Source organism: Rhinolophus ferrumequinum, chromosome 22, assembly GCF_004115265.2.
Source record: "Rhinolophus ferrumequinum isolate MPI-CBG mRhiFer1 chromosome 22, mRhiFer1_v1.p, whole genome shotgun sequence".
NCBI lineage: Eukaryota > Metazoa > Chordata > Mammalia > Chiroptera > Rhinolophidae > Rhinolophus > Rhinolophus ferrumequinum.
Window position 1 is genome coordinate 23,350,554 of NC_046305.1, and position 18,748 is coordinate 23,369,301.

The 18,748-nt window shown below is 49.5% G+C and overlaps 1 protein-coding gene across 2 annotated transcripts in view; it reads left to right on the plus strand.

Annotated features, from left to right (window-relative positions):
- The window catches only part of PLXNA2 (plexin A2), a 207,363-nt gene that overhangs the window by 160,222 nt on the left and 28,393 nt on the right, over positions 1–18,748 (plus strand). For both annotated transcript variants that reach the window (XR_004421527.1, XM_033092346.1), the window contains exons 13-15: positions 9,841–9,992; positions 16,419–16,536; positions 18,450–18,586. Coding sequence is in view for 1 of the 2 variants with exons in the window: in XM_033092346.1 (XP_032948237.1) it covers positions 9,841–9,992; positions 16,419–16,536; positions 18,450–18,586 (407 nt within the window). In the remaining variant the exon portion in view is untranslated. The remainder of the gene's footprint in view (positions 1–9,840; positions 9,993–16,418; positions 16,537–18,449; positions 18,587–18,748) is intronic.

Sequence of the window (18,748 nt, forward strand, 5' to 3'; positions counted from 1 at the left end):
ATCAAGGGGACGATGGTTAAGGTGAAAGTTGGAAACTCCGTAGGCTGGCTGGTAGCTCTGACTTCTGAAGCCTCTGTCTGATGGGAGAACCTGGAGGACGGGGCCCAGGTGGTTCACACCTGCAGGTGAGACCAGCGATCAGGAAGAAGTAATGGCAAAATAGGCCTTAACTACAAAGGAGGAGTCCCCAGGGCTGGGCTCCTCAGGAGGTGACCAGGAACCTACCACCGTTTGGGGGCCATAGAATGTTCCCGTGTGTTCCTGAAGCTACCTGCCGCATTACCCAGTCAGGAAGGGCACACTCATGCCCGGCTGCATGGGTACTGGTTCTGCAGTTGTCTCTCCATTGACCACCTTGTAGTTTTTACTTTAGACATTTTTAAACTTCAGTAACTACCCCAATGCGTCACTAGTTGTCACTGGGTAAGAAAAACCCATTCTAGAAAACTCATGCCCTCCAAAACCAAGTCTAAATAATTGTTGATTCAATTGTCGTTTGAGATGACTCATCGCTCTTGCTTCCTCCTGCTCTCCATTTGCCCAAATAACTTAAAGTAGATTTTTTTCCCCTAGATTCAGTCAGATGCAAATGCATTTGTGAAACTGTTTGGGGAGCTGGACATTTACAAGTATTTATCTATAAGGCTGCACCAAATCTCTGCAAGAAAGGCCAAATCCACCTGCCCAGGGCCAGAGTGACTTGCTACAAAGTTCCCTACAAATAAGTAAATAAGTCAGCCAGCTTTCCTGAAAAACAAGTCTGCACTCTGCTCTCCGTTCATTTATTTGCAGGCCTCATTAATATAACATCGGTGCAACAAACAGCTAACGGGGGATGGTGTCAAGATGAATAATGGAGTCACTCTGCTGAGATAACAATTAGGCTTTGAATGTACTATCAGCTAAGACAGAGCCAGCAAGGATTCACGTTGGGTAGGAGAGCTGGCACCGCTGATGCCATAGATTCCTACAGAGCTGTCAGCTGGGCTCTAGCCTACCGTGAAGGGTGTGCATACCCATGTATGCACACGTGCTGCCACACACACACACACGCACCAAGCTGGAAAAGGATGTGACAATTTGCCATCTCAGATCAGCATGCAGGAGTCTTTGAGATCAGAACAGGATCGCATTTACAGGCACAAAGCTGGCATCACAGCTCTCTAGAGTCAGGGAGACGCCAAGCAACAGGAAAGGAGTAAATAATTAGTCAGGAGAAGATTAGCTGTCTACACATCCCGGACTTGTCCTCACTGCCTTGTCATGACTAGGGGACTGCCTAGGACAGAACCCTCCTGATCCCAGTCTCAGACACAGGGGCTTTCGTATGAAGCCCATCATCTGGGGATGCTGCATCCTGGAGTGGCTTCTTTGGGAGCCCTTCCCCTGGCTGCTCTGAGAGGCGATGACGTCAGTCTCTCCTATCTCCTCTTAAGAACCAGTCTAGGGAGCTGACAGCCTGCTGGGGACATGGCAAGAGCTGCACAGGCCCATCAGAGGCCGGTGACACCATGCTGGGCAGTCTCCACACCAGCCACTTCTCCTCCACAAGTCAGGCTGTCTGCCCCTCCCCTCAATCCCCACCAAGAACAGTACCTAAAGGCTCCCCCTGCCTAAGATGCTTGGAAAAATGAAGCCGCTTTCCCTCTGGACCTCAGGTAGCCTGGCTTCTGTCCAGATTCTTAATTCATAAAATGGTAAGGAGAAAAATAATAGCTAACGGTCACAGAATGCTTACCTGGCACCTAGCACTGCCCTTTGCACCCTAGGTATGTTATCTCATTTAGACCTTACAGCAAGTTTTATGAGGCAGAAGCTATTATTATCACCAGTCCTATTCTACAGATAAGGAAAGCAAGGCTCTGAGGTGTAATAACTTCCTTGAAGTGCTAGTAAGTTTTAGAACCAGGAGTTGACCCTCAGTTAATTGACTCTAGAGCCCCACCTTTTAGCAGTAGACCATCCTTAATATCTTCCGTGGGCTCGTTTAGACAAATGGAACTCTCGACACACAGGGCTGGAGGAGAGAAAGATGCTGATATCAAGCCTGCTGCAGAGATGGGAAGAAAGCCAGTGGTCCACACACCCAGCATCATTCGGGGAGATTGGACATACACAGGGAGAGATGACAAAGGGGCAAGGCCAGTGGGGCAGTGTGGACACTCACAGCGGCGGGGCAGAGAGGAAGGAGGAGGGAAGCCAAGAAGGTTAGAGAGACAGTGGTGACAGCAAAGCCAACTCCAGAGCTTCTTGGAAAGCAGCAAGTTTGGCCTTAGCCAAGGGAGAAGGACGGGGACCTAAGCAGCGGGCACCCATGAGCAGACTGGCATGAGTTCTCATGTTCGATGACCTGAGGGTCTCTCCTGGGCAGAAGATCAGCTCAGGCGGTATTGTGTGGAGGCTGAAAGCACAGGTTAGATAGAGCTGGCTCGGCTCTGGCACTCACTGGGTGACTTAAGTAAGCAAGTTATTTCTCTGGGACACCATTCCCCATCTATGCAATGGGAATAATAATAGCACATCCCTCACAGCTTGTTTTGAGCCCATAGTGGGATAAAATAGATAAAGCCCTTCGCATACTTCCCGGCTCATGATAAGTACTTAATAAGTGAAAAACGTGTTTAGCTATCATTATCAGAAGCTTCAATTCTGGATCCGATGTCCCTTTTCTGTCTGCTCTCCCATCGTGTTTGTCAGACAGGTGATGTAAAAGAGGAAGACTGGGGCTCTAGGACGGGAACTGGGCTTTGTGAGGCTACCACCAAGAAGGGGTCCTCCTTTGACCCCTTAAACCCCTACCCTGTAGGAGGCCCCCACTCGGCCCCTCCAAGGCTCCCTGAGTCCCAGGAGTGGCACAGCGGCACTCCTCAGGCTGCAGAGCCCCTGGGCCTTCTTCACCTCCCACTCTGCTCCCTGGTGCAGCCCTTTGGAGCTCCCCAGCTGTAATTAATCGACTGCATCTGCTCTCCCCCTTGGGCGGCTTTGTGGCACAGTTTCCTCCGAACTGTTCAATTAGTGGCTCTAAGAATCAGGGCGAGTGCATCATCATGGCAGCGGTTTTCCAGGTCATGGCACCCATGGTGGAAAACCGACATGACACAGTCGGCAGGAATACAGAGTTGGCTGGGGTGCTCGGGTGCTGGTCAGAGCTTGGTTGGGCTACGCTGCTGGCAGGTGAGGAAGTGATCCTCCAAACCAGAGGCTCTGGGAGACTTCGAGAGGACCCATCAGGAGACAGCAGGCTCCTAGGTAGTCTCCTACCATTAGCACATGCCAGCCTCTCCTCACATCCTTCTGACCTGTTCGTCTTGACCTAAGATGCGCAGATAAGGAAATCCTTGGTCAAGACTTGGCCTAGCCCCCTATGTACCCGGGCATGGTCAGTGACTGCGTATAGGACAGAGTTCAGGGTTGCTGGACTGAGCCCTCTGCCCTAACATGTTTCCCACAGTTTCCTTCTGAATCCTGAAAATACACAAATATTTTATTTTACAACCAGTTAAAAAGCCAATACTCCTAAGACAAGATAATAACACGACTTAAGGTCCTATCAAGATGCAAGTAAAGATTTCCTTAGGGAGGAGAGAATAGCAGGGCGAGAGGTGCCTAAAATGGGAGAAGGAACCCCAGGCAATCAAAAAAGAATATGAGAAAGATACGAAGGGTTTACCCTCCCTCTCGGATTTGCCCAGGGCCAGCCTGGTAACCGTAGGTGACAAGAGAAGGGAAGGGATGTCATCTGCAAGGCCCTTCTTAACTGCACGTCGGGCAGGCCTTTGCTCAAGCCACAAGCCTACCGGGGTCACTATGCTCTCAGAGGATGCATGGAAATCTGAGGTCCAAACAAAAGCATCTGAAATGATCAAAGAGTTTAGAAAATAGTGTCTTCCAACAGAAGGCTAACAGAATTGCAGAAGCGCAGGGCAGGAGTGATTTAATTGCCATCTTCGGTATCTGAAAGATGTTTGACGGGGAGGCAGCTATTCAGTCCTCCATTTGATGAGAAATCACACCAGAAATTGGCTTAAATGAAAGTAAGGGCGATTGTAGCAAGAGCTTCTTGATGATTCCAATGTTAAAAGACTGCATCACTCCCAAGCAACACATGGGCACCTCCATGCTTCCAGCCATCATGAAAGAACACCATTTGTTCTAGAAAGCCTCACTGAGGAGGCATCATGTAGCAGAGCCTTGCGAGAGGGGTAGGCATTTGTCAGTTGACATGTTTGATGAGCATGTCAAATGCACATGGGCTTTAGGCCCTCTAGCCGAGGGGACACTTAGCTGTCCCTGGGAGCACATGTGATACACAAGAGAGCTAAATGGAAGCACAGGGGAGGAGTGCCCAGCAGGAGCCCACACAGAACCTAGGGGAGACCCTCACTGTCCCCTTCACTCCAGCTCAGCAATCGCAGCTGCATCTGGGCTCTTCTCTCCCCCATCCCCTACTGCTGGCTCCCACAGAGGAGAATTTGGATAGATTTTTGGTCCACAGTATAATACGTGTCGCAAAGCATGGGGCTGAAATTAGTCAATATCTAAGGATCTTCCCAGCTGACTTTACAGGTTTTCAGCTTCCTTCTCCCTCTCTCTCCACACCCACACCCACACACACCCCAAACTGTCAAACCACTTGTTTGTGTGCGTGTCTCATTCAGAAATACTTCCTTGAAAGAATTCATTGACTTCATTGTGATGTGCTGTGCCTACCTCAGAATGGCTAATAGCCAAGGGAAAAAGAAGTGGCGAGAAGGGAGGGAGGAAAGGATAAAGGCCATTTTAGAAAGGACAAGTGTCCTCCCAGTTTTATTCTGGGAAACAGGGTGATATCTGGCTCAGAATATGTTTCTGTGAAGGGCCCAGAACCCACCAAAACCCCCGCCCCACCCCAGCAGCACAGCCACCCCCTGCCCAAGCTCAGGCTGCAGGACACCTCCCAGGCTTTCTCCAGTCAGCCCGTGAACAGCTCTCTCCCCGGGTCAGCCCAGCAGCTAAGTAATAAGTTCCCTGGTCCATGTGTCCTCCTTCCAGATCAATAGGAAGATCCCCCTCATCTCTAAGCTCCCAGCCAACACCATCACCCCATGTTGTTGTGGTCTAGGGAGACACAGGTGTGGGAGAACACAAGGAAGGAAATTGCCACTTATCAAGACCTGTTCTCTAAACCACCATCACATTTGGGACTTTCCAAATGGTGTCTCACTTAACCTTCACAACATCCGCATGAGGCAAGCATCGTTATCTGTTTTCTGACAAGGACACTGAGATTGAAGTTCACATAGCCCATAGGTGTCAGAGCTGGAATTCAAATTCAAGTCTATCTCACTCCAGAGGCTACTCTCTTCCTGTTGCAGACACTGCCTGAGCATCAGGTGATCTCCTCGCTACCCCAGAGTAGCCAACAGCCCGAAGGCCATCTGAAACTGGAAGCTAAGACACATGGATCTGGCTACCATCCCGGCCACATCTCCTTCCCTCTGTCAATGAGGGAATCTATATAACTCCACCCTGCCCTCTCACCCTCACCTTTGTGAGCAGTTAGCTCTCCTTTCTCTGTAGCCCCACAACTCCTTCCAGATCTGGAAGGGCTTCCTTGGAGTTCTGCAAGCAGTAGGTGCGACTCCAACTTGCCTCTTTATAGACCCATGTGGAGTGGCCAGACTTGGCTCCTGAGAGAACCAAGCTTCGTGGGTGCTACACTGGGTGCCCTGAATCTAATGCTGCCGTTAAGAAGAGTCTTCAGTGTGGGCGTGGGACTCTGCAGCTGCCTGTTCCGAGGTGGTCCCGAAGGGATCCTGTAAACTTCCTCTCTGGAGAATGGATCCTTTTTCATCAAGCCTCCCCTCTGTAGCCTCTTCCCCAACCCTCGGTCCCAGGAGAAAATGAGAAAAGCAGGAGGCCTGGGTTCCTAGCACCCAGGCCACCATGCAGACATCACCACCCTTGTACTCATCCCCATCTGAAAGCCCTCAGGTGGCAGAGGATATGTCCTACACTGCATGTTCCCTGGTTTCCTTGCGCTTTGAGCCCAGATCTCCACCTTGACTCTCTGATTTGCAAGCTGGGGGAGAGCAAATGGCATGTGTAAAGTCACATTTAAAGTGCATTATGTGTATAAGAACTGCTGGTATCTGGGGAGAACACGGAGGACATGGTACAGGATGGCAGATGTGGCTGAGAAGTAACAAAGGTCAGAGCTAGGAGGACAAGTGCCTGGCCAGTAATTAGGGACTTTGCCTTGACAATGGTTAGAGCCACTGAAGGTTTTTAGAGCAGGCAACTACCGTGTTTCCCCGAAAATAAGACCGGGTCTTATATTAATTCTTGCTCCAAAAGACGCATTAGGGCTCAGGGGATGTTCAGGGGATGTCCTCCTGAAATATCACGCTAGGACTTATTTTCCAGTTTGGTCTTATTTTCGGGGAAACATGGTAGTAACCTAATCAAGTATGTGTTCGTGAAGGTCACCCTGGCGGTACGAGGAAGTTATATTATTAGACCACGGAGGAACATGGGGTCCTTGTCATTAGTGTGGGTGAGAGGTGATGTAGCCCTGCTCATCACCTGCTCTGGAACACAGAGCAGGGCACAGATTCAAAAGACACCTGGGAATAAGAATGATAGTGCCTACTGACCAGATTTATTATACAAGGTAGGCGAGGGAAAGGAAACAGATGAAGATGGCTTGCACGTCGCTTGGCTGGGTGCACAGTGATTCCATTAACCTTGAAAGAGAATCTGGGAGGATAATCAGGTTAGAGATGGAAGGAAGAAAAATTAAGAGTTCATTTTTAGACATGGTGAAATTTGAGGTGCCTGCGGGACATACCTGTGGAAATGGAGACATCCAGTAGCAATTGGATATATGGATATGGAGCTCAAGAGAGAGGACTGAGCCAACAATATAGATTTGGAAGTCATCAGTAATGGAGGCCTTGGGAATTCTCTTGCAAGTTAAATACTCAGCACCTCATCTGTGTTTGGGAAATCCAGACTTTTACACATCAGTTTCGTTTTAAACAAGGAAGATATAAGCTTTGTCCCTTTTAAGCCCCAGGGCATGACGGCTGCTGAGTGCCTTGACCTCCAAACTCCTTCGCCACCTACCCCAGGTGCTAGCAGCGTCATAGCACGTAGCATGTGCCATGTGGGAAAGAAGACCCACGTGGACCCAGCATTCCCCAGGTGCTGTCTGATTCTCCAGGTTTGGATATCAGCTGGTTGCTGGGTTAGAAGGGATCAGGCTTTTGTCTCCACACCCCAAACTACCTATCTCTTTGACATGTGTTTTCATGCCAAGATTATAACTCTTGCTAATAATTTTTTTGAAAGTCCTCATATGCTTCTCAGCAGCTCAGTGTCCATAACCACGTCTCTCACCCCGACCCCTGAATGTGCGAAGGAGACAATGACTTATCAGTGAGAGGAAGCTGCCCTGTGGAACCTGCCAACACCACTGCATATCCACAATACGATCCCCACGTGCTACCTACAAGACGGAAATATTTTTAGGCTTTCCAGAAAAAAATCATTTCACAGTTTTTCTGAAAGGTTGTAATTAACTGCAGTGAACAAAAGAATGTAGCTTTAAAAATAAGAGTGGGGGAAGGAAAGCAAAGCAATCACCACAGTTTTGTCAGTCCCTTTTGGTAGGTGGGTTCCTGCCATCCAGGTGGCTGGGGGAGAGGAGAGAAGGGCCCTCTGAGCTCATTCCAAGTGGATCAAAGGAGAAGCCGGTGCTCAAGTTTGCTCAAAGCAAATTCTTTCCTACTGATGCTCTCCTACAGGTGCCCAGAAGCAGCCCCTTCCCTGTTCCTCATTAACAAGTGTCCATCTTGCAGAGCCCAGGAGGCCCAGGTACCTGAGGAAACTGTGCCAAGGGAAAGTGGAACAACCAAGATCGAGTATTGGTTATTTTTAGAATCTCCAGGGACAGAAAAGCTGTGGGCTATCGGTTCCTCATGCCAGCTCCTTTCTCTCCAAATTCTCCTGCCTGTCCCCACACGCACGCAGAGATGCTGCTGAGCCTGTCCACTGTCCCCTCCTCGATTTATTTCATGAATCTTGTTGATTTTTATTCATAGGGTGGGGTATTTTATCCCTAGTCAGAGCCATAGACAAGATGACTCGGGGGAAATGAGTCCTGGGATGAGAGCGTTCAGGGCCTGGGCTGGCAAGAAAGGAAGGAGGCTACACTGTATAAGGCCTGCAGAAGAGGGTGGGCAGTGAGGAGTTTCAGTTCTGGCTGAGCAGCCAACTTACTGAGAGCCCAGGAGGGAGCCGGCAGTGTGGCCGGGGGCCCGGCCTGCTCCTCGTTCCCTCATCTCTTTTCTGTCCACTGCCACCTGGAGATCCGTGGCCAAGTTGGTGGCAGAACTCATGGTGTCCACATCACAGGAAGAGAACAGGGTCCCTTTGCGGGAGGAAGGAGGTAGAAAGAGTTTCCAGTGCCTTCGACAGCATTTTCACCTGTACTCACCTATCATCTGTGCCCTGGGGTACACTGACTCCTCTGCTCACTGGACATTCCACCAGCACATACAGGGATACGGGGAGACTGCCGAGAGGAGCCCAAGGACAGAGGGCCCAAGGCTGCATCTCTCTGTCCAGAGGCTCCATCTGGGAGAGACTGGCAGACACTTGGCCTTGACCTGGCCCCCTTCCCTCCCTCCCTCCTTGCCTCCTTGTCTTGCCTTTCTTACAGTGTAATGAAAAGAGCCCTGGACTTTCTTACAATTGTGTTTATAGGTTGTAGGAGTATCGTAAAATAAGACACCCTGAATCCCTCCTAGTTCTAAAATTCTGTGTTCCTGCTTAGGATTGAGTTCCCATCTAATTTCCTTCTACTTTGGATAACTATGGACCACAAAGTATGAACTTACCCCCTGGGATCTGTTAGATCTCAAAGAGTTGCATTTGTCCTGGCGCCCAACCTATTCCCAGACAGTTCACACCTTGGTAGAGCCTGATTCAGTGGTTCATCTTCCTCTTGGGTCAGAGCAAAATGAGACGACAGAATTAAGAAATGAATTAATAAATGATCTTTGCTAACAGGGAGCCAGAAAAATTTGGAAAATCCTAAATTCATTTCTTCTTGATCCTAGCATGCTTCGTGGGAATTTTTCCAGAACAATGTCAAACACACTTTCCGTTTTCGATCATCCCTCTGCTCACTACCTAATCGCAGGCTCCTCCGGGCTCCCACAGGTTTCCCACTGAATCCACCTTCTTATTGTGTACCCGGCATCAGCATTATTTACGGCCTCCTTTATCTCCTCCTCTTGACCATAAGTTCCTTGAGGACAAATTTCTGTGTATTCATCACTGTATCCTCTACAGAGTCTAGCAAGCACACAGGAGTGGCAATAATAGCACCTCAGAATTTCAAAGCACTCTCTGGTTTATAGAATTCTCCCGAACACCCTCTGTTTGGTACAGTGGAGCTCCAGGGGGCGAGGCTGGTAGAGATGACTACCTCCCTTTCACAACTAAGAAGGACGGAGGTTCAGGAAGATTATGTGACTTGATCACAATCAGGCAACTAGTGAATTAGAGACACGTCTCAAACAATGATTTTCTGCCTTGAGTCCAGTGTTTTCTCATTTCTTTTTAATAAATGGATGAATGAATAAGTTAATTACCTAAAGAACCAAGGAAGTAGTGTAAAACAAGATGGTTCGGGGATCCTAGAGAAGCTCAAAAGTGGAGAAAACACTCTTCATTCACCCAGGTTCCAGGTATCCATCCAAGTCCCTACGCCTTCCTTGGGAGAGGGTTAAGATGCTGTAATCTCTACTCCTGTGCCCAGACAGGTTTGCTGATCCCATTTCCCTCCAACAGATTTTGACGGTATCTGGACCACCTGAAGGAGGGACTCGAGTGACCATCCATGGCGTGAACCTGGGTCTGGACTTCTCTGAGATCGCACACCACGTGAGGGTAGCTGGGGTGCCCTGCACACCCCTGCCAGGGGATTACATCATCGCTGAGCAGTGAGTCAAGTCAGCTCTGGCCTGCCCTTTTCCCATGGAAGCTTCTGGGCAGGCCCCTTTCCCCTCCCTTCTCTGAGACTTCTCCAGGATTCACCTCCCATCTCCTGTTTCCCATGGACCCTGCCCCTACAAGCTGGCCCAGGGCCCTGTCCGTTCCCACCTCCACTCTCAGAGGGTTGTATTCTGTTCCAGTCTCTGTCCCCTGCCTCCTCTGGCATCAGGGCTCCCAGTGCGACGCTGCCCCTCATTCAGTCCTCACCTGCCCACTGGCATGACTGAATCAGTTTCCTGAGCAATCCAGGCTCCTCCTCTTCTTCCCTGGTCCTCCCCTGCCAGACCCCATTGGAATGCACCCCACATGGTGGGCTGTGGGCAACAATTTGTTTGGCTCATGGGGCTCTGACAGCAGCTTAATCCGAACAGGGCCTCCGCCGGAGCAAATTCATTTATTTCACTAAGGGAAATGTCAGCTGGAAATTAGAAAATAGGCATGTAGTGGCGGACAGGCGAAAAGGGGCTCCAGAAGTGACATATGTTCCAATTTGGGGTGTTCATTTAGCAGTGGCGGCCTCTGTGGAGTTAGTGGGCAGGAGGTGGGCACGAAGCTGGGGTGGGAGGGTAGAAGGAGGAGTGCTTCCCTTCCAAAGGAGAAAGGGAGGGGAGCAGCCAGATCACTCTGCATGATTTGTCCTGTAAAGTCAGGTCAAGTCACCCTGGTTCTATTGAGAACACAGCTCTACAAGGAGTTCTAGGAGCTTGGCCAAGAGCATAGCTTGGGGGAGGGGCTTCTCTCCCTAAGCTCCACCCCCTGCAGCCTCAGGGGGGTGGAGCTTAGAGAGAGCTCCTTCTAACCTCTCCAGAGGCAGCCTTTAGTAGCAACCGTAAAAATGACATCGCTTTGTCTTTTTGTAACACTTGCCCTTTCTCATCCATTATCTCATTTTTAATTGATAAGGACTCTGAGAGCTACATATTGTTATGGTCATTTTACAAAGCAAGAGAGAGAAGTGAAATGACTTTCCCAGTTCATTCAAAGCACAAGTGGCCAAGGCACAGTTGGAACTCGAGGCTCCTGACCCCTACTCCAGGCCTCTTTCCCTTCCTTAACAGTGATGGGGCAGGACCCCTGGGTAAGAGTGGCCTAGAAATGCCGTGATTCATTAGCATGTGGCTTCCGCATCAGGGGCCATGACTCCAGGGTGGCCCAGTGCAGTGGCTTCCGCGTCAGGGGCCATGACTCCAGTGTGGCCCCGTGCAGGGTCAGAGGCAGAGGGGTGAATTCCCAGACTGTGAGGCCGCGTGTGACCGCTGCCAGCCCCAGCAGGGGAGGAAAAGGAGCTGATCTGACGCTCCAGACCCTCAGATCCTTCAGAAATGATCCCTCACTGACAACCTTATCTCTGCAAGGAATGCTTCTCAGAGGAAAGGCTGGCAGGGTCTACAAGAAAGAGATGAGGAAGTGGGAGAGGACATGACAGAAGTAGCGCTTCTGAGCCAGAAGAGGAGATGAAAGCTGTTGGTGCAGGGGCCAGGACAGCCTGCAGAGGTCCTCACAGTAGAGGCCTTCACAGAGCCCAGCACCCTGCCAGACCGGGCTCGACACTGGGCTGTACTGACCCAAGTCCACTGTGGCCTCCAGGACCTTCCTTGGGCCCCTGGACACAGGCTAAGTCTCCAACTTGATGAGACGCAACAGGACTCCAAAGGAAATGGTTTTGGGGGAGCATTGGTAAGGATTTGAGTAAATTCTTGGGCAGCTGGACACGGACATGTCATGAGATTTGGAATTCAAATATATTGTAAATCCTGGCTCCTCCCCTGGCCACCCCTGAAGCCTTAGCAAACTGTTCAGTCTCTCTGACCTTCATCAGCCTAATGGAAAGCATGATTCCTGCAGCACAGTTTTTGAGGAAAATTCAATAAGATGAGAAAATAGAGACTGTAACATGCCATACAAATGTAAGGAAATAGAGTTTTATCTATGAAATCCAGTGTTCTGCACTCACCTGAGGCCACGAGAAACAAAGTGCCAAGAGAAACTGGAAGAGAGGATATGAAAGGAGCCTAGAAAGATAAATGGTCACCAGGGACCCCTGACAAGGCTGGTGGTCACCCTAGAACACTGCCACTGTTGTTAGGGCAAGGGAAGGGCAGAGGTGGCAAACACACTAGGTCCCTCGACGGGATGCAGCACAGATTTCCAGCTGTGCCAGGCTCATTACTGCTCTCGAGGTTTCAGAGTTTGTTAACATCATTAAAGCCGCCATCCTGGGCAAGGAGCAGCAGGCGTGATCGTTACAAATGTCTGGGAGAGATGAATTTGGCTAAGTGGGCACGGTGCAGAGTCCCGGGCACAGACAGGATTAGCGGGCATGGCAATGGCTCACCATATGCTTGTGCTTGCCATCTATCACTCAGCAATTAGCTTAATGTTGGTTAAAGGGCCCTGCTTAGTCCTGCAGTCAGCACCTCCAAGACTATGGAAGGCCAGATGAGTCCGTCACAGGATGTTTTCCGGGCAGTGGGACACAAGTTGAGGCTGCAGCATAGCCCCTCCTGGGACAGGGGCTCTGTGTGGTATGGACTCAGTTCCAGGCCTCAGACCCCCTCCCAGCATCTGTGAACTCAGCCATGACTGGATGGAGGTTGGATGTGTGTGCTCCCCACCCCAGGATGCCCACTTGTGAGGAGACAGGCACCATGTATGCCAGTCCATGGGAGGTGGTGTGGTGTAGGGGGTGAGAGCACTGGCTGGGTGCCAAGAGCTCAGCTATTGATGGTTAGGTGACTTCGGGCAAATGACTTTGCTCCCTGATCCTCAAATGTCTCATCTGGAAAATGGGTATGTAGAAATAGATGAACTCGGGGTGGCTGGTTAGCTCAGTTGGTTGGAGCGTGGTGCTGATAACACCAAGGTTGCCAGTTTGAGCCTCGCATGGGCCACTGTGAGCTGTGCCCTCCTTAAAAAAAAAAAAAAAAAAAAAAAAAAATCCTTCTGAATTAAAAAAAAAAATTATAAAAAAAACAAAAGAGAAAGAAATGGATGATCTCTACAATCTCTTCCATAGTCCTTAGGATATCAGAAGCAGTAAACGATATGCCCCATGGGATCTGCACCTCCCACCATTAGAAAGTTTATTGGTGGCACTAATGTGTCTCCAGAAGCCCCCTGTCAACCAGGAAGAGTCAAGCCTTCAAATGTTGAAGGTAAATAACTGTTGGACAGCCATTTAGTCCAACTGCTCAATTTATAAGAAAACATCCCCAACACTTGTCTCCTAATAATAAGCCTATAGCCACCAGGGATGCCAGGAAGAGGCAGGGAAGGCAGGAGGCCCCAAAAATCAAGCCACAGGAACTTTACCAACTTGTAAGGCCTGAAGGAGGAAGTGGTGCACCCACCACTGCCGGCAGTCGTGTACAACCAGGAAAGTAGAGGGCACAGCTGGTGAGCTCTCAGGGCCTAGGAACCAGCAGGTCTCCCCCTCCACCACCACCACCCTCCTCGCCCTGCCAACAACCTCAGCTCCACCCCAGCATTGCTGCCATGTCCACCTTGCCCCCTCCCCACGACATACCAATCATTCCATTAATTCTGGAGGTCATAGAGTGGAATGGCCAAAGGCATGAACTGTGGAGTCAGGCTGATGAGGATTTGAATCATGGCTCTGCCACTTATCAGAACTGTGGCTGTCACGAGTCCCTGAGCATCTCTGAGCCTCAGTTTCATTGTCTATGGAATGGAGAGTATAAGACCCACCCTCTAGGAGATCCTGAGGATGACACGAGATCCTCTTAGGCAGCACCTGCCAAGATCACAGCTCAGTAAATTGTGACTCGTATTTTTATTAAGATGCAGAATCTGCTTCCACTTGACCCTCATTCCTCAGTATAACCCTTTCCACTCCCTGTAGCTGCCCTTGCTTCTTCCTTTAAGTCTCTAATCTCCCTGAGCTCAGAGAACAACTGCCTACAACAAATACACTCGTGGATATCTTTCCACCTTCACTGCAAGCACTGGGTCCCAGGAGTGAAAAGGAAGAAGGGTGAGAGGACATTCGAGTTCTGCCAGAGTACCACCTGCTTCCTTAGGAGTCTCACCTAGTTCTTAGACCTACCAAGCCACACCCTTTCCTATAGCCCACTGCCCCAGTTCCCACTCACTTGATGGAGCTGAACCTCACGCCATGGGTGGGGGTAGGGCTCAGCTGCAGTGCTGACAAAGGGAAGCCATGGTCCAGCTCTGGCCCCCGCCCTGCATCACACCCTTCCAGGCAGGGCATTGGGCAGCCACTCAGCCCTGGACACTGGGCAGTGCCCATCTGCTATCCAGCCCCCTTTTTCCCAGATGATTGACATGAAAGGCTTATCTCTTGGGACATGAACTCTGAGCAAAAAAAAAATGTTCTAGAAAAGACAGTGTGCCAAGAGACCCCAGTCTGTTGTTAACTCCCCGCAGGGACAGCTAAACAGGCCTTTGTAGGCCTCTTCTCCTGGGCCCCAGGGTGGCCCAAAGAGGAACATGTATGCCCGTGACCTTTACATGTTATCATATTTCCTCTTTCCATGACTTCAATCCTGCCGTGATTTCTTCTTTTCTAGAATCACTCCAGCACAGATTGAAGGACAGGGTGGGAGAGGGACAAGAAAGCCCTGAATGAAGAGAGGGAAAGAGACTTTATCTGCACCTCTTCTGTACCCCATCTTCCCCCACTGCTCACAATAGATAGCTGATTCTCCTCTGGATGTCCTTGAGAGCACAGGGCATGGTTTATAGGATGGTAGGGACCCCAAACAGCGTCAGGCGCTAGGACCCAGGAGACAGGATAACAGAATTGTAACTCCAAGCAGGTAGCAGCATGGAGATAACCACACACAGTACCTTAAATTAGGCTTCTCAAATGCTCCCCTAATGAAGTTTAAGGAGACAGTTATGTGTAAAATACTAATTGATCATCACCATCATCTTTACTCTGGGTTCATAATTAATTTATTCATTCATAGAGAAAGGGACGGGAGTGTATCCTTCCTTGTGCATTCAGTACTTTCTTGTTCAGTCTAATACGCTAAACATAATAAGACAGTTATTGCATGTTAAGTAAATATTCACCAGAAGTGAAAGTGCTTATTTGGGATTAAGTGTTATGAAGGAGATGGAGATCAGTGCATGCCGTGTGTGCGAGCATGCGGTGTATTTCTTTAATGCAAGTTTTATTACATCGAAATGAAATCTCTGTTTAGTTACCTTCCTTCCTAGAGAAGCTGTTGAGATAAGCATCTCTCAGTTAAACATGGATCTCCCCCACAGTGCCAGGATAATGCTGGGGATTAGTGTACAGGGGGTCTGTTTTGTTGACTCCCCACTAAGCAAATCTACCAGAGGCGCCAGGCTGCTCTGAACTCTTCACACGGTGTCAGGAGGAAAGGAAAATCCTTCCCTCTGCCCCTGGGTTCCTTTTTGCTGAGCCTGATGGGGCCTGTTCGCACCCACCCCATGCCTTATAAGTCCAGGCAAGAGGTACCCCCAACAACCTGATTTCTTCAATCCCTCTCATATCCTTCAGCTGCCCACGCCTTCTAGAAGGCTCCTATGGCCAAGGCAGCCAGTCTCCAGATGTGCTTGTCGTAACTTATCTCAGGCACCAGGGAAGTCAGCACTGGGGGTATTGATCTGCACTTTATGAGAGAGAACGCTGCACCCCTTCTTCCCTCCAGCTCTCCTGTTAATATGAGACATGCCTTCCAACCCCAGGGCTGGTTCACTGCCTCACCCGCCAGCTTGGTGTGCTCAACCCTTGATTAAGTGGGAGTCTAGTGTCCACTGCTGTCCTAATGAACTCATCCACCTCCCAGCCCTTCATCTCTGGACACAGAACTCCACTGCTCCATTGTGCTCCAGGTTGGGGCTCTCACTATCTCACCAGGTTATCTACTCTCTCTTTAAAACTCACTGCAGGAAACAAAGCCCAATTGAATCAATTTGGCAAGTAGGCCCTCACTCCCTCTTTTAGGGAGAGTTGCAGTGTTGGCTTATCACATAGGAAAGAACATTAAATTACTGCCCCTGCATCTCTCTGTTGGGCATGAGGTTTAGTCCACAAATACTGGGTAGCCACCCAGTGCTAACCACTGCACTGGACAGTAGGACTACGGGCTTTTCAGAGAATTAGGCAGCATAGCATTTTGGAGGCACACAGGGCTTTAGAGATGATCTCATCCAACTTCTCACTGTACTGCTGAGAGACTGAAGTCCAGAGAGGGAAAGCACTTTACCCAAGGTCACACAGCTAGATGGGTGAGCAAGCTGTCTTGTTCCAGCACTATTGCCAGAGTGTGATGAGTCATTCACTGTGATGGGTGAGCAGGTGGGGGCAGGGCTGCCAGCTCTTGCCAAGTCTCTCACAGGAAGGTTTGCTGTCTCCTCAGGATCGTCTGTGAGATGGGCCACACCCTCATGGGAAACACCTCTGGACCCGTGAGCCTGTGCATTGGCGAGTGTAAACCAGAGTTCATGACCAAGTCCCACCAACAATATACCTTCGTGGTGAGTATTGGGTCTCGTGCGGGGCTACAGCTCCCAGCAAGGGCACACTTCCTTCCGGACTTCTCCCAGGAAGATCTCACTCACCCCCTCCCAAGCCAGGTACCTCCAGGAGACCAGAAAGGGAACATCCAGCCTCGCTGTGCATGCCTGGTTTTTCAGGTGGGATAGTTGTGTGACTAACAATGCTATGGAGACTTTGGAGTCCAACAGAGCCACAGGTCAGAGTTCTAAATAAGGCAAAATCAGGCCTTTCTTAGAAATCAGATCTTAGAAAGCACTTCCCAGGGTGGGCAGGGGCTGTCCTTTGTCACGGCCAATGTGATATCTTCATCTAATTCCAGCCTAATGAGGACAGAGCACCTGTGAGACCTAATTAAAAAGGTCTGTGTTTATCAGCAAGCTATGTTTTCTGCCAAGGTTATTGCAAGTAGGAATTTAGAGGGGTCTCTGGAAATCCTGCAATGATGTGGTGTCTGTGTGCGGGATCAGGGGAGTGGGGTGAACAAGTGAGTTGTTCTATGTGTTGGTGTGGTTATACACATATGCACACATTCACACCTGAAGACATCTCTTCACACTCAGTCAACAGGTAGTAGAATCACAAAGGCTTTCTTTAAAGCTGGCACTATATTCCTACTGAATCAATAACTTGCTTCTGAGGCCCTGGAGTCTGCTGGGGCAATATTCTTATTGAATCAATAACTTGCTTCTGGGGCCTTCAAGTTCCTTTTCTGACACTTACCTACATTGCCACATAGAGTTTTTCATTAAAAAATGTTAACACCAGTGGGCGGGGTCAAACCAGCCTTGCTAAGAGTTTTGAAAAATCATTAGACCACAAAATTCTATTCTCTGAAGCATTTTATAGCTTGTGGTAGGTTTTCCAGTCTCTGCCTCCTTATCCCAGCATCTGTACCTTTTTCTTGTACTCTCCTCTCTCAGATTGGAGAGAACCACAGCTTACCTAACCTATTTCATCTCCTCCATGGACAGACAGGGTCTTGTGTGAGAAGCAAACACAGAAACACTAGATCGACTGAGAACTGTAGAATGTCAGAGCTTTAGACATAATCTAGCCCACCCTGCTCTCTTGACAGAGGGGCAAACAAGCCCAGGTCAATGTAGGAACTTGCTTCAGGGCCCATCGCCAGTGAGTGACTAATGCAGACTACTTTAGGCCTGTATAATTGCTCAGTTAAATAAGCCTTCAAGTCCACTCCACTGCCCAACAGGCAAAAGCAATTCCTTTATGACTTAGATCAGCTGCCTGATGTATTTTAGGCTAAGTGACATTTCTTTTAAGCTTCAGGCTTAATTTTACAACTTAATGAGCTTTCTAGAAAGTCCCCGCCAACCATGGGCCATCTTCCCGGTGCAGGTTGGGGAAGCCATGCCTAAGTTTACTGACAGCTCTGTGCACCAGGCACCCTGCCATGCCCCTCGCATGCTTAGGGAAGGACATGTGCATAGACCATTAATGGAGGAATTTAGCCTCTTGGTGGCACGATCCAGGCAGGGATGCTTTATTTAGCCCTATCGATTTTATGCCAAAAAAATCAGTACAGGCTCTAGATAGAGAAGCATTTTCAAATTGTTCTCAATTTGTAAACTAATTGATAGATTAGTCAGTGTCACTTCTGCCTTCCCATGAGTGTTAGGAGTCTGAGACTCCCTGGGGGGTTAATTAATTCTAAAACGTGACCTTTCTGTCTTCCCTGGACATGCCCAGAGCTTCTTCTTAGAAAGGATCTCAGGTCCAGGGTAGACAGAGAGTCTTTGGGATTTGAAAAGGCCGGAAAAGTACCTTCACTTCAAGCACGGACACAGTCCCTCCTTCTGTCCTTCAGTCTAGCCTGGGTCCATCCCTTGGGGCAAATCCTGAGCTGTGATCATATCTCTGCTTCCTCCTAAAGAACCCTTCCGTGATGTCACTCAACCCGATCCGAGGGCCAGAGTCAGGAGGCACCATGGTGACCATCACGGGCCATTACCTAGGGTCTGGGAGCAGTGTGGCCGTATACCTGGGCAACCAGACCTGCGAGTTCTATGGGTAAGATGGGCTTGAAGGAGCACGAGGAGACTGTCCCTGTGTGGCCTGTGCACACACATCCCTGTGCGTGTTCACCCATTTGCCTGCCCATCACCTCCAAGTCGTGTGCTAAGTCTGGGACCCAAATACCGTTCTGGTCACTGTGAGAAATATATTCCACTA